This window comes from Parasteatoda tepidariorum, chromosome 9 (genome assembly GCF_982258835.1).
Source record: "Parasteatoda tepidariorum strain Cologne lab strain chromosome 9, Ptep-v5.0, whole genome shotgun sequence".
NCBI lineage: Eukaryota > Metazoa > Arthropoda > Arachnida > Araneae > Theridiidae > Parasteatoda > Parasteatoda tepidariorum.
This window is the reverse complement of record NC_141763.1, coordinates 61,332,145-61,345,036: the sequence shown is the minus strand read 5'-3', so window position 1 is coordinate 61,345,036 and position 12,892 is coordinate 61,332,145. Positions and strand designations below refer to the sequence as shown.

The following is a 12,892-nucleotide window of genomic DNA, read 5'->3' as shown; positions in this document are numbered from 1 at the left end:
AGCATATTCTACAGATATAAAAGTTAAAAAACTATAGTTCATTTTTTGGAAAATGAAAGTAGTTTTTGTTTATTTATCCTTCAAACTTTTCTTCGATTTTACGAAGGTAATATTGCAGCTATTTCTAAAAGGAAATTTTCCTGTGCCATTACAATAATCTATTTAAAACTGCTAAGCAATCATTTTAAAAAGTATTTCCACATCATTAATTTGCAAAAAAAAGTAACAATAATAAAAATTGAAGAATGTCTGCATAAAAATTTCTGATTTGGTTTGCATTTTTTTACGCAAAAGGAAATTCAATAATCACTACGATTAGGTCATCCGTCTGGGTAAAAATCGACTTTTTTTTAAATTTTATTTTATTATCCATATTTGAACTTTAGTTCATTAGCATTTCAAAATGTTTTAAATTTGATTTCGTATTTTTAAAAATAAAGTTAGAGTAGTTACATCGTATGCTGATAGACAAAGCCGAAATTAAACTCCCAAAATGTATACATTACAGTTTTTCGTAGAAATGTTAGCCTGACATGAAAAACTGAAGTTTTAAAGCTCAGATTTGCCCTTACTTTGAAAAATACTTCATAAATTTGTAAATTTATAATTTTGGAAACTTTACCAAACTTAAAATTGAAATATTAATTAAGCCTCTTACAAAAAAAAAAAAAAAAAATGTAGCGAAACCAGTCAAATACCTTAATATATATTTCTGTTATCATTGTGAAAAATGATATAAAAAAAGTCTAAACTTTAGCACTCGCTACAAAATATAATGACACAATTATATACCATACACATTGATGTTAAACATCTTGCATATTTTTTTTATGATATCCCTATAAGTAATGTTTAAGTGAGGAAAAACAGGAACGCCATCTAGATCTAAAAATCAGTACTAAAAGGCAAGAGACCAAAAACAACGTGCATAATTTTATGACAGATAACGGATGGGAAAGCATTTGAGGATTCTAAAATTGTATATTGTGGACGGTGATTAACGGAACACCCTCTACAATAAAGTATCAATTGCTAATTGCTTTTTTTATTGCTAATTTAAATTGTTTTCCAACTATTAGATCACACTCTCCCTATATCTTGTTCAAATTTTCAATCTTTAATAAAATACTTTTTACTCATATCCATTCAAGTTCAAATACATTTTTTTGAACTTGTAGTCTATGACACTTGATGTTTATGCAATTTTTTCAAATATTAATTTATTAATTAAATAGGGATTAGCAAAAAACGAAATAGAATTTTTTAATTAACTAAGCGTTGGTCATTGTTTTTTTTTTTTTTTTTACTACAAGAGATTCAGTTTTTCACATACTTTAAAAACAACATCTGGGATAATTTCTAACTTATTTGAACAAAAAAACTGTTGATTGATTATATTTAATTATTTAATATTCGCTGTATCAGATAAATTCAATAAAGAGCATTACGTGGTAACACTTGTGGTCCACGTCACCAAATTTATACTTTTATTACCACGCTTATATCAACTTGCCTTCGCGCATGTCTGTTCGGATGGAATTTTGTAATCGATTTTAAACTAACTTCCCGACTAGCTACAGACTTCAAATTTGGTACATAGTTCAGAATTGGATGACAATGCGTGAAAATGAAGAGAAAGAAGACATAAAAAGTAAAATCAAATTAAAGAAAAATTAATATTTTCGCGATTGTCTTTTGTTGTCGATTCGATTATTTCAAATTATTGTCTCATGTCAGTTGAAATGTTTTGTGTACAGTGAGTGAAAAAATTGAGATTTTGAAAGTGAGTGCAAAATAAAAAGTAATATTTTTAAAAACCACGTTTTTGTAGTGGAAAATAGTAATTAAAATACAAAAATTTGAAGCACGAAAAACGTGGTGCGCAAGAAATACGTAACAATACATATACACATTTTCTTATTCATACATATGTGCACAGCCACTTCCACATATACATCCTCATACACATGCATACACACAAACATATTCAACATACACATTCAGATACAATTACAGATATACATACACATATTATTGTCTCATGTCAGTTGAAATGTTTTGTGTACAGTGAGTGAAAAAATTGAGATTTTGAAAGTGAGTACAAAAAAAAAAAAAAAAAAATAAAAATAAAAAGTAATATTTTTAAAAACCACGTTTTTGTAGTGGAAAATAGTAATTAAAATACAAAAATTTGAAGCACGAAAAACGTGGTGCGCATGAAATACATAACAATACATATACACATTTTCTTATTCATACACATGTGCACAGCCACATCCACATATACATCCTCATACACATGCATATACACAAACATATTCAACATACACATTCAGATACAATTACAGATATACATACACATATTATTGTCTCATGTCAGTTGAAATGTTTCGTGTACAGTGAGTGAAAAAATTGAGATTTTGAAAGTGAGTACAAAAAAAAAATCAAAATAAAAAGTAATATTTTTAAAAACCACGTTTTTGTAGTGGAAAATAGTAATTAAAACACAAAAATTTGAAGCACGAAAAACGTGGTGCGCATGAAATACATAACAATACATATACACATTTTCTTATTCATACACATGTGCACAGCCACATCCACATATACATCCTCATACACATGCATACACACAAACATATTCAACATACACATTCAGATACAATTACAGATATACATACACATATTCTCATGAGCACACACTAATATAACATTACTGTTATGTATTTCATGCGCCCCACCTTTTTCGAATTTTTTGTTTTTTAATTACTATTCTCCACTACAAAAAGGTTGCTTTCGAAAATTTTGATTTCTTTAGTTATCTGATACCACGTGCCTCTCTTTTTTTTTTTTTTTTTATTCCTATTATTAGTTTACACTTTCCCTATATATATTTATCTTGTTCAAATATCCTATAGTTAATAAACTACTTTTTATTCACCCATTCAAGTTAAAATACATTTTTTAAACTTGTAGTGGATGACACTTAATGTTAAGCATTTTCAAATATTAATTCATTAATTAAATTTAATTTATTAATTTTAGTTTTATATGGGAGAAAAATAGTAATTATTTAATGAAAAGTGACTAAAATAAAAAATTTTATTTGTTGACATAAGTAGGAACAGACTTTAAAAAAATTATTTTCGTATTACTTGTTTATATTGAAGGATACCCAAGTAACTTTAATTTAAATTAATTTAATTTAAGCAGTTAATATTGTAACAATTAATTTCATTCTCAAGGTTTATTTACATTTCTAGAGTTTTGAATAATATTAATACAATGCATTACAAATGTCAGTGTTATCTCAAGATAAAGAAACTAACAAAATTTTAAAGTCTTCAAATGAAATTTTATAATTTTTAAAGTCAATATTACACATCTAATATTTTTTTAGTTCCAACATGATTGAAGTGCATCCTAATTGATTTCGTTTCCAGGAGCCAAAAGTGCCTGAAACAAAAAATAAAAACAAATTCTTAGTTATTATCGATAATAGAAAAAAAATCTTGATGATCTTTAATATTGTTGCGGTAATATAGAAATACACAATTTAAAACTTTCTCTTCTGAATTTTCTTTAAGGGGTTATTGTTTGTTCATTGCCTGATATTTTTATAATTTTTCTATTCTATTCTGGTGTAAAACTAATTCTATTTATATTTTATTTCGGTGTAATTCCTTTGATCCACGTCCAGTACAAATAAATAACTTATCCATCCGTAAAATAATTTTTGTTTAAATATTTTTATGAAATATTTCTTGTAACAAAAGGCTATTTTCCACAGGATTATCCAAATCATGGAAGGTACGTTGATAGTTTTACCCGTAAACTTATTGTTTAAAATATTTTATGTTCTATAAGACATTTTTGTTTCAATATTTAATATTTTTCTCCACATTTTGTATTTATATATGGCAATTTTTTTCTTCAGGTCATTGGCCAATCGCACCATTGTGGTCTCTTTTAAAAAGAAAATTGTAAACGATTAAAAAAATTTCTTGACCTTAACAGGATGAAACGTTACTTTTAAAGCATTTTTCGAAATATGGTTAATTTTACAAGACTCCTTTCTAAAATGAAGAAAATTTTTAAGAAACGTAAATGAAATAAAGTAATTTGCAGAAAAATTATAAAATATTTAGAATAATTCCATATTTTTTAAGCAATAATGATAATGAAATCCACATGGAATGCACTTTCGATTAAAAAAAATTACCAATCAAGTGATAAGTAGCAAACAATTTTTTAATCACCATTTATTATATTTTATCGCCATGTGGCCGATGGCGAGCGTTAATCTTATGACGTAAAATTTTTTTAAAGATATATTTCAATTTTTTTCTCAATATTTTGTATTTATTCAGGTCAAAATAAGTAAAAAATATTATATTTAGCATTTTAATAATTCTAGCGTTGCCATTCGGGGAGTTCTAATTAAGCTTTTTTTTGTCGCCATGTAAGAGAAATATATATATATAGATGGTTAGGTAATACAGCAGGAAACAGCGATGTCTTTTTCTGGATTAAAGGTAAAATCTTCCACACACGGCCAAATACTACCAAAACAATAATTTATTTAATTTTTTTTAAATCTGCACTTATTTACAGTTATTTAGTTCTAAGAGAAGCAGTTATTTATCATTGAATTTTTTTTCTCATTTACAGAATAATTGATACATTTTTAAATCTAAGTGGAAAAAAATTCAATTTATTTGTTTTTTTTTTTTTTTTGGATGTTATATTTCAGTACAAATATAATTCCGATAAACTAACAGATTTTTTTAGTAACTATCAGACTGTTTTTCGCAATTAAAAAAAAAATATTAATATATATTTTTGCGCATAATTAGAGGGTCAGAAAAAAAAGTGTAGAAAAGAGACACAGGTATCCGATTCTGCGACAAAGGGTTAGTTTTGCCCTTTGGATATCTCCCTGTTTCTTCATGCTGACATCTTTATTCTTATCATCTTATCAATTTATCTTGTTCACTTTACTTGAGAGAATTGAGATTATTTTTTGCACTGAACTGTGTTCTTTTCATTTTCTTATTGATCTGTTTTCCAGACTGCAATTACACATTAACAATTTTTGACCCTCTGAGGCAAGTGGGATATCAGTAGAAATTATATTTGCATATAACTGAGGATATTTTGACTGTCTAAGTACAAGTAAAAATATATTTGGTATTTTTTTAAGCATAAAATACAGTATCATAGTTACTTAAAAAAATCTGTTAGATTACCAGAATTATATTTGTGCTTAAAAAAAAAGTAATTTGAAAAACAAAAGTTATTCATATTAAAAAATTTATCAATAATTGATTTTATAAATTAACTAAATTTCTCTGGTGAATAAATAAGTGTTTAAAAGTGAGTCGAGTTTGGAGGATTTTACCTTTGACGTGCACAGATGTCTCATAACCATACATTTTTTAAATGCTAAATATTGTAAGATTCTTCACGTATTTTGATCTACATTAATACAAAATAAAAATAAAAAAATATGTAAAATAGGCTTAATTAAAATTCTGCTTCAAAGGTTAAGCTTTAGAAAAGTAAAAATTGCAGTTAAAATATAAATGACCAATACATTTAAAAAGTCACCAAATTTTGACATTTTTGGTTCGAATCATAGAATTTTTAGATTTTAGAAAAATAAATGCGAAGCTTAGAAAAGACTTGAGAACTTACCTATGGATGTTAAGGGCATGTTCAAAATTTGTTTGCTAATAACATTAATATTCATAGTTTGACAACACTAATGAAAAAATAAAAGTTCAAGTTTTATGGAGAAAAAAAAAGTTCAAACAAAATTAGAACAAATACTAGAAGACATAGAGCTGTTTCAATGCTGTTAACAAGAATTTCTAATAAACGTCAAGGTCCAATAATACTAAAAAAAAACTGAGTCGTGTTTACAGCATCCAAACAACTGTATGCACCATCATAACCTATTATATTTGTGCTTGTAATGTGCAAGTTATGGGACATATTTTGTTTCAATCTACATGAAGTTATGCCACCTCTTCTAGTTTAAATCATTTTTATTGTTAAAGTTGAATTATTATCATACTGAATTGTTTGAAAATTATATATCTCAGTCATATTCATATCTGCATTATTTTCAAACAATTTTAATTATATATATTTTTTATTATGTGATGTTTTTTTTTTTTTTTAATTTTCGAAGAAAAAGGATTGTTAAATTATACTAAAAAAAGAAAAATGTTTAATATTATGTCCCATAACCTATAAGGCATGTCACATAACTTCGTTATGCGACATGCGTTATTTATGCTTGACATTACATGGATATTTGTACTTGTAATGTCCTATTTATGCGACATAAAGTATTTTAATCTATACGAAATTACGATCTCTTTTTTAGTTTAAATCCTTTTTTATTATTAAAGTTTGGTAATTATCATATTGAACTGTTTAAAAAATCATACATTTCAGTCATAATCATAACTGCAATATTTTAAAACAATTGTAATTCTTTCTTTAATGTAATATATTTGTATGTTTTCTCAATGTTCGAAACATTTTGTTAAAATTTATCATACTCGCTTTTATAGAAGAAAAATATTTATTATGTCCCATTACCTATAACGTATATCTCATTACCTGTAATGTATATCACATAACCTATTATATTTGTGCTTGTTAATGTCTTACTTATGTGACATAAAATGTTTTAATCTATATGAAGTTATGCTGTTTTTTTTAGTTTAAATACTTTTTATTACTAAACTTGAAAAATTATCTTACCGGATTCCTTGAAAATTATATATATCAGTTATATATATCAGAAAATTATATATACCTGTAATATTTTTAAGCAATTTACTGAATTCTTTTTTTCAATGCGAAATGTTTTTTTCTTTCTTCTTTAAAACTTTTGAGAAATTTTATTATATATTACACATTTTTATATATTAAATTTTGTAATATATAGACATATTTGCTTTAATAAAAGAAAAATATATGTTAATGCCCGGATTTTGATGATTCTTACCTTCTTTTTCCATTCTTTGCATTTCAAGATTTTTCGGGATATTTTTTGAGATATTTAAATTTTGTTCTTTTTGGGGGGCGTTTTTTTTATTATTATTATTATTATTATTTGTTTTTAAATACGTTTATTTCTTAACCTAACAATTTAATACCGAAATTATCGATCTCAGTAACTCCATAATGGTCATTTTGGCAACAGGGTGGTGATATACTGTAATAACCACCCTTACTAGATACTTTTCAAATCCTAGTTAAAAACAAAGTCAATCAATTGTGCGTTTTATGAGTAATTAATCAAAATTTAAGTAAAAAAAACGTTTCGAAAATGTGCAAATCATAATTGCCAATTGAATAAACAATTAACCTGAAATGTATTCGCTTTTTGCTTTTTCTTCTATACCTTTCTGCTTGATCGACAAAAAATTTAGTTTAATCTCTCCTTTGCTCATAGTGGGTGCTTGAGTTTGAAAACGGTTTTTCTTTCCTTCCTTCCTTACCTTTGCTATTTGTGACCCTAATGTGCATACGGTCACCAATCGTCATCAAATTTTGAGGCCAATCCTCGAAGTAAATAGTTATTCTCAAACACTTTTCATATATTAGAGGACAAAAATCGTCCTCAAATCTTATCAAATTGTCTCGAATTTAACTTAAAACATCTCTTTTTTTAACCGGTGTTGAAATATAAAAAAAAAAAATCAGCTGAAAAATATTAAATAATAGCAAAAAACTAATACATTTTAGTTCAATTGTATAGTCAATTGGCAAATGATCATGATTTTTTTCTTTTTTTTTAATTAAGATGATTTTGTTATACAGAGAATACAAGCGAAAAACATAAAAGCTCCAGGCTAAAACTATTTCTGATCGTCTGAAATAATTTCAGAAAAAAAAACAAGTTTTATAGCAACTGCAGAATATTAAATCATATGCCTGCACTGTTCAGTTATGAAATCAAGTATAATTAAGATGGTTTACCTTTTATTAAATATCAATTAAAAAATAATCTATGCAGCACATATAAACTTATATTCTCCATTAATATATGGGTGTCCTCAAATCGCAAAATTTTTTGACTCAAAAATTTTTTTTAAGGAAGAATCAGTATTCCGATGATTTTTCCTCAAGTCATGATTCAGAAATCTGGTCACATTAAATAGGCATAGCATTTTATCGCATATTTTATTAAAATTTTAAAAAGTTGGTTTTTGAGGAACGACATGCATATTTCATGCCAGGCACCCAAAATAGTTATTGTACCACTTCTGGAATAACAAATATTACAATAGTAAGAAAATAGTAATTATGATGCTTTTACTTACTTTATTGTAGGACCGACTGGCAAATACGGCACATTGTGGCACAAGCAACTTGAACATTTTTCTTCATAAATAGTTTCCACACCTCGGATTGAAATACTGCTTTGGAATTACCACAGATGAAGTTTTCGACTACTTTGCTCAAAAACATATCTCCATGCAAATCTGCAAGAATCAATAAATCGGGTACAGTTTCAACTTTTAAGGCAGATTCCAAAAAAGAAGTACAAAGCGTTTTTAGTTTTTGGATCTGGTATTTGTCAGCAATGGAGTATAATTCCAAAGTCATACCCCACATTAAGTCTTTGACGATGCCACTGTAAGAAAATTCCAGCATTTTTTCAACCGTTTCAGGCGAAAATTCTACAATCTTCATTTGTGAGCTCTCTGCTTCAATCATACCACTTTCAAACATTGCTCGGAATACTGGTGATACAGCTGCTAGAACAATTTTGTGAACGTAGAATTCCTTGTCAGAAACAATAATTTTGAAATCGCACAGACCTTTTTCTGAATACAATTGCATTAAGTTACTTTGTAGATGTCTCAAATCAGAACTGTAATCTTGCACATTTTGATTGTAAACTATCTTCTCCACATACGAAGTGTAGCCTCCCGTATTCACCATCAGTTCACATTTTATGCGATTGGCATCGAATATCGAATATTTAAAAAAAGTCGCTCTGGTAACTTGAACTGATATTCCGTAGTCCTTTTGTGGTACAACTACGTGATTTGTTTTTTTCTCAAATTTTAAATCCTCGTTGCAAAAATATGATAAGTTACACTGTATAATAACTTTAAAAGGAAAATCGGACATCGGAATTTTAACGAAAATCGGATATACAGCTTGGGTAAAATTGCGAGAATACAAATAAATTCGAAATCTCGGATGCTCTGGGATTACAGAAAACATTGGTGTGATGGTCAGTTCTTCCTCATCGCCATCAGGAAATTTCAGCGGCAAAGAAACGGAGTATTTTTTCAGAGATAATTTTGAACGTCCAATGCATTCAATAGGAAAGTCATTATTTATGAAAAATTGGAAACCAACAGTCAGAATATCTTTATGCAGGAAATTAGCTTCCAAAACAGTTTTTCGAGATAGGCTAAGAGATTCCGGGTATACGGAATGCACTTCAAAATAACTGCAGTTCTTATCTAGAAATACATACGAACCATCAGTTTTTGCTATGAATAATTTTCCGATTACATCTACTGTAGACGGGTCAATTTCATCTTTCACGCATCTGTACAGATTTAAACTAATATTCTCTTCATCTTCTCCAGGTAGGTAGAGCATAAGCCTCCAGTCCGTGTCCTGCAATTGTTTGATTCGAAACCCTGGACTTTCAATCGTCTGCTTCTCTTGAAGAATCCCCAAAGTAAAATCTTCAATATGCCAGGTGAAAGTAAACCCGTTTACTTTTTTAATTTTTCCGGTAGCAGACATGTTCGAATATTTTTTTGATGAATAATTTGATTAATCAAACTTCAATAATATACCATTTCAGGAAATTTTCTATTTTTAGTTGCGTTAAAACTTATTGAAAGAAGGAAAATTTAGAAAATCTAACCACGTGGACTAAGAAGCACAGACTACAGTAACGATTTCTTCTGCTGTTCTGAAAATATTTTGAAATAGATATGACTCAGGAGGGAGGTTGCAGTTTTATCTAAAGACGTTCCAATAGGGTCGCCCAATTGGAATTATTCCCCCCAAAATGAACAAAGGGCATAGTAAGGAGTGTTACAAAGGAACACCTGCTAGTAAATGATGGTCAAGATGACCCACCTATCACGCTTAAAATGTTTCCCCCACAGAGTTTCGTCCGATCTAATATTTTAAAATTAGTTGCATTATTTATATTGTAATTAACTAATTGTAATTATTTAAATTATTTCCGTTGTTTATTACTATGATTTAACTATTACATTCACAGCAGCAAATTAGTTAACAAAAAATGATTTATCAATCGAAAACAAATTAAAAAGAAAAAAGTGCATTAACATTTAATTAATTTTGTAATTTTACTCCTTTAAATTTGTTAATGTTGAGCAAGACATTTTGTAGATGCATTCTAATCATAATGACATGAAATGGTTTTTCGCTCCGCAAAAACATATTGAATCAGGAATAATTTGTGATTTACATATTGATTCTGACATAGATTTGAATTTAATCATGAATATAAATTTTCAGTATACAAAAAATTTAAATTAACTTTGTGATATTAATTTAATTTTAATGATAAAGCAAAAGGTATAAAAAAAAATAAAACAAAAGAAGGACGTAAAAGAGATTGATTTCTCAAACTGAATTTTATTTTAAAATGACTTTGAATTTTAACAAGTCTTCAGATTTTTCTGCTTTATTCCAAGGAGAAAAATTAATTCAATTTTCATGATAAAGGACAAGGGATGAAAAAAATTAAAACAAATGAAGGAATTAATTTTCATTTTAAAATGACTTTTAATTTTAACAAGTCATCTGATTTCTCTGATTTAGTCTGAGATAAAAATTAAGTTTACATAAAAGGAAATATATATATATTTACACAAATTAAAATATATGTATATATATCTTCCGGCGTGCCATATTTAAATATGTTTCTTATTTAACGAAGTATAATCTAAACACATTGTTAATTCTAAAATTATAACCTAACATTTATTGTATATTATAGTGTATTGTATATTAGAGTATATTGTATGTTATACATGGTTATTATAATTTTTTTTAACTTAACAATGTAATATTATTTTTCGAATTATAGCTATTCGAAACAAAATTGGGTAGCTAGATAGCGAAAGACTAATGAAAAATTTTAAAAAATTTCAAGTATAATTTAAATGAAATATATTTAATGACTTTAAATTATTCTGAAAAAATATAGAGAAAACAATTCACAAAAATATCATTAACATAAACAATGTAAAAGTTAAAATCCTATGAAAATGAAGTTTTAAAAAAATATTTGCAATTAAACAAGAAATAAATCTGAAAAATTTGTTGTACTCCTTAAAACTATTACAGAGTTTTTACGAAGACTTATTTTATTAATAAGAATTAAGAATTACGGGTTACAAAATTAATCCCAAAAATGAGCAAAAAGTACCATTTAGTTAAAAAATGTTTGAAAAATAACAAAGACCGAGGAATAAAAATTATTATAGAGAAATTTTCAAAAAATATCATTTTCTTCGGATTTTCATTAACTAACAAAAAATCAAAGTAAACTACGAAGTTTGAAAATTAAAATGTGAAGAAAATGCATTTCAAATTTACATGACTAAATGTAGAAAGTAATAAAGTCAGACAAAAATAATTACTACACCAGGTATACTGACAAAAAATGCGTTAAACTATGTCTGACGCACAAGGAAAGGAATAAATTAAGAGATTACTGAGCAATCTTAGAATCGTCAGCCCTGTGTATAGCTAAAAATTGCAATGCTAGTAGCATGCTAGTGAAAATTGAGATACGACTTTACTATCAATAATGGCAATCAAAAAAATCAAAATAAAATATCTGAAGTCTTTTTTAACGGAAATTAGAAATATCTATAATCGAAATTTCTTTATATATTTTTTTCTTCTTTTATTTTGATAATATATATTATATATATATATTCGCACGTGTTCATCTCACCCTATTGATAAATCTATTATGTAAAAAATTTAAATTTTCAAAATCATAATTAACTTTAGTATGTAAAACCAGAAATATATGCAAACTAAGAATAAAGAAATTTAATTTTAAGCAATGTTCTATTTTGTATATTTTATTAACATAAAGTTTTGTTGACGAAATTATTCTGTCGACATCGGCGATTGTATACACCTTGGCTATTGCATTGGCACTTACAAAAGCAGTGATGGTTTTTTTTAGAAAATAATAAATAAAGATTTATTTTTCAGTTTTAAATTATAACATTAAAAAATTATTTTAAATTATAACATTAATATATATTAATTAATATATAATTATAGCATTTATAGCAATAGGAAAGAAAATTTAATTAATACAAAAAGTAGGTTTTTGTTAGCAAAAGATTATATTATACCCTAATGGCGACGAAAAAAATTAATAATAATAAGGAAACAAGGTTCTATTAGTTTTTATAATACATTAATTATTATTGTTAAGATTTGAAATGAAAAGTCATTTTTAAAGATTGAAAGTTCGTTAAAATATGCCTTATATTGTAAAAATACTGACTGTACTTACTTGTAATACCTACTGACACAATTATTTATTGACTAAATTTTTTCAAAGGTAAGGTATGTATGTATGTATGTAGCATAATAAACAAATGCAATAACAGCAAATACAAAATTTTCTGCTTTTCAGCAAGAAAAATTTGCAATGAATAAAATCTTTCGCAGGGCATGACATATACTGTGATGTATATATTGTGCAACTATTGAAAGCCCGAGGATAATTTTTCATTTTATAAACCCTTCCTATAAAGAGATAAGACTTTCGATTTAAATAAATGAATATATAACTTTTTTTCTCGATTTCCATGTGTATTTCTTATATGTA

General features: G+C 26.6%; 1 protein-coding gene across 2 annotated transcripts; it reads right to left on the bottom strand.

Annotated features, from left to right (window-relative positions):
- Positions 1–3,333: 3,333 nt before the first annotated feature.
- LOC147804105 (uncharacterized) lies at positions 3,334–10,147 on the bottom strand. 2 transcript variants are annotated; one of them, XR_015429257.1, is made up of 3 exons: positions 8,346–10,147; positions 5,698–5,764; positions 3,334–3,456 (listed from the first exon to the last, which is right to left on the bottom strand). XR_015429257.1 is itself a non-coding variant. In XM_087151985.1 (2 exons), the coding sequence occupies exon 1, from the start codon at positions 9,793–9,795 to the stop codon at positions 8,347–8,349; it is 1,449 nt and encodes a 482-aa protein (XP_087008111.1). In that variant the 5' UTR covers positions 9,796–10,141; the 3' UTR covers positions 3,334–3,456; position 8,346. The 2 variants fall into 2 exon arrangements, 1 of the variants encoding a protein (XP_087008111.1); XM_087151985.1 differs by lacking the exon at positions 5,698–5,764 and having other exon boundaries at positions 8,346–10,141.
- Between the last annotated feature and the right edge of the window lie 2,745 nt (positions 10,148–12,892).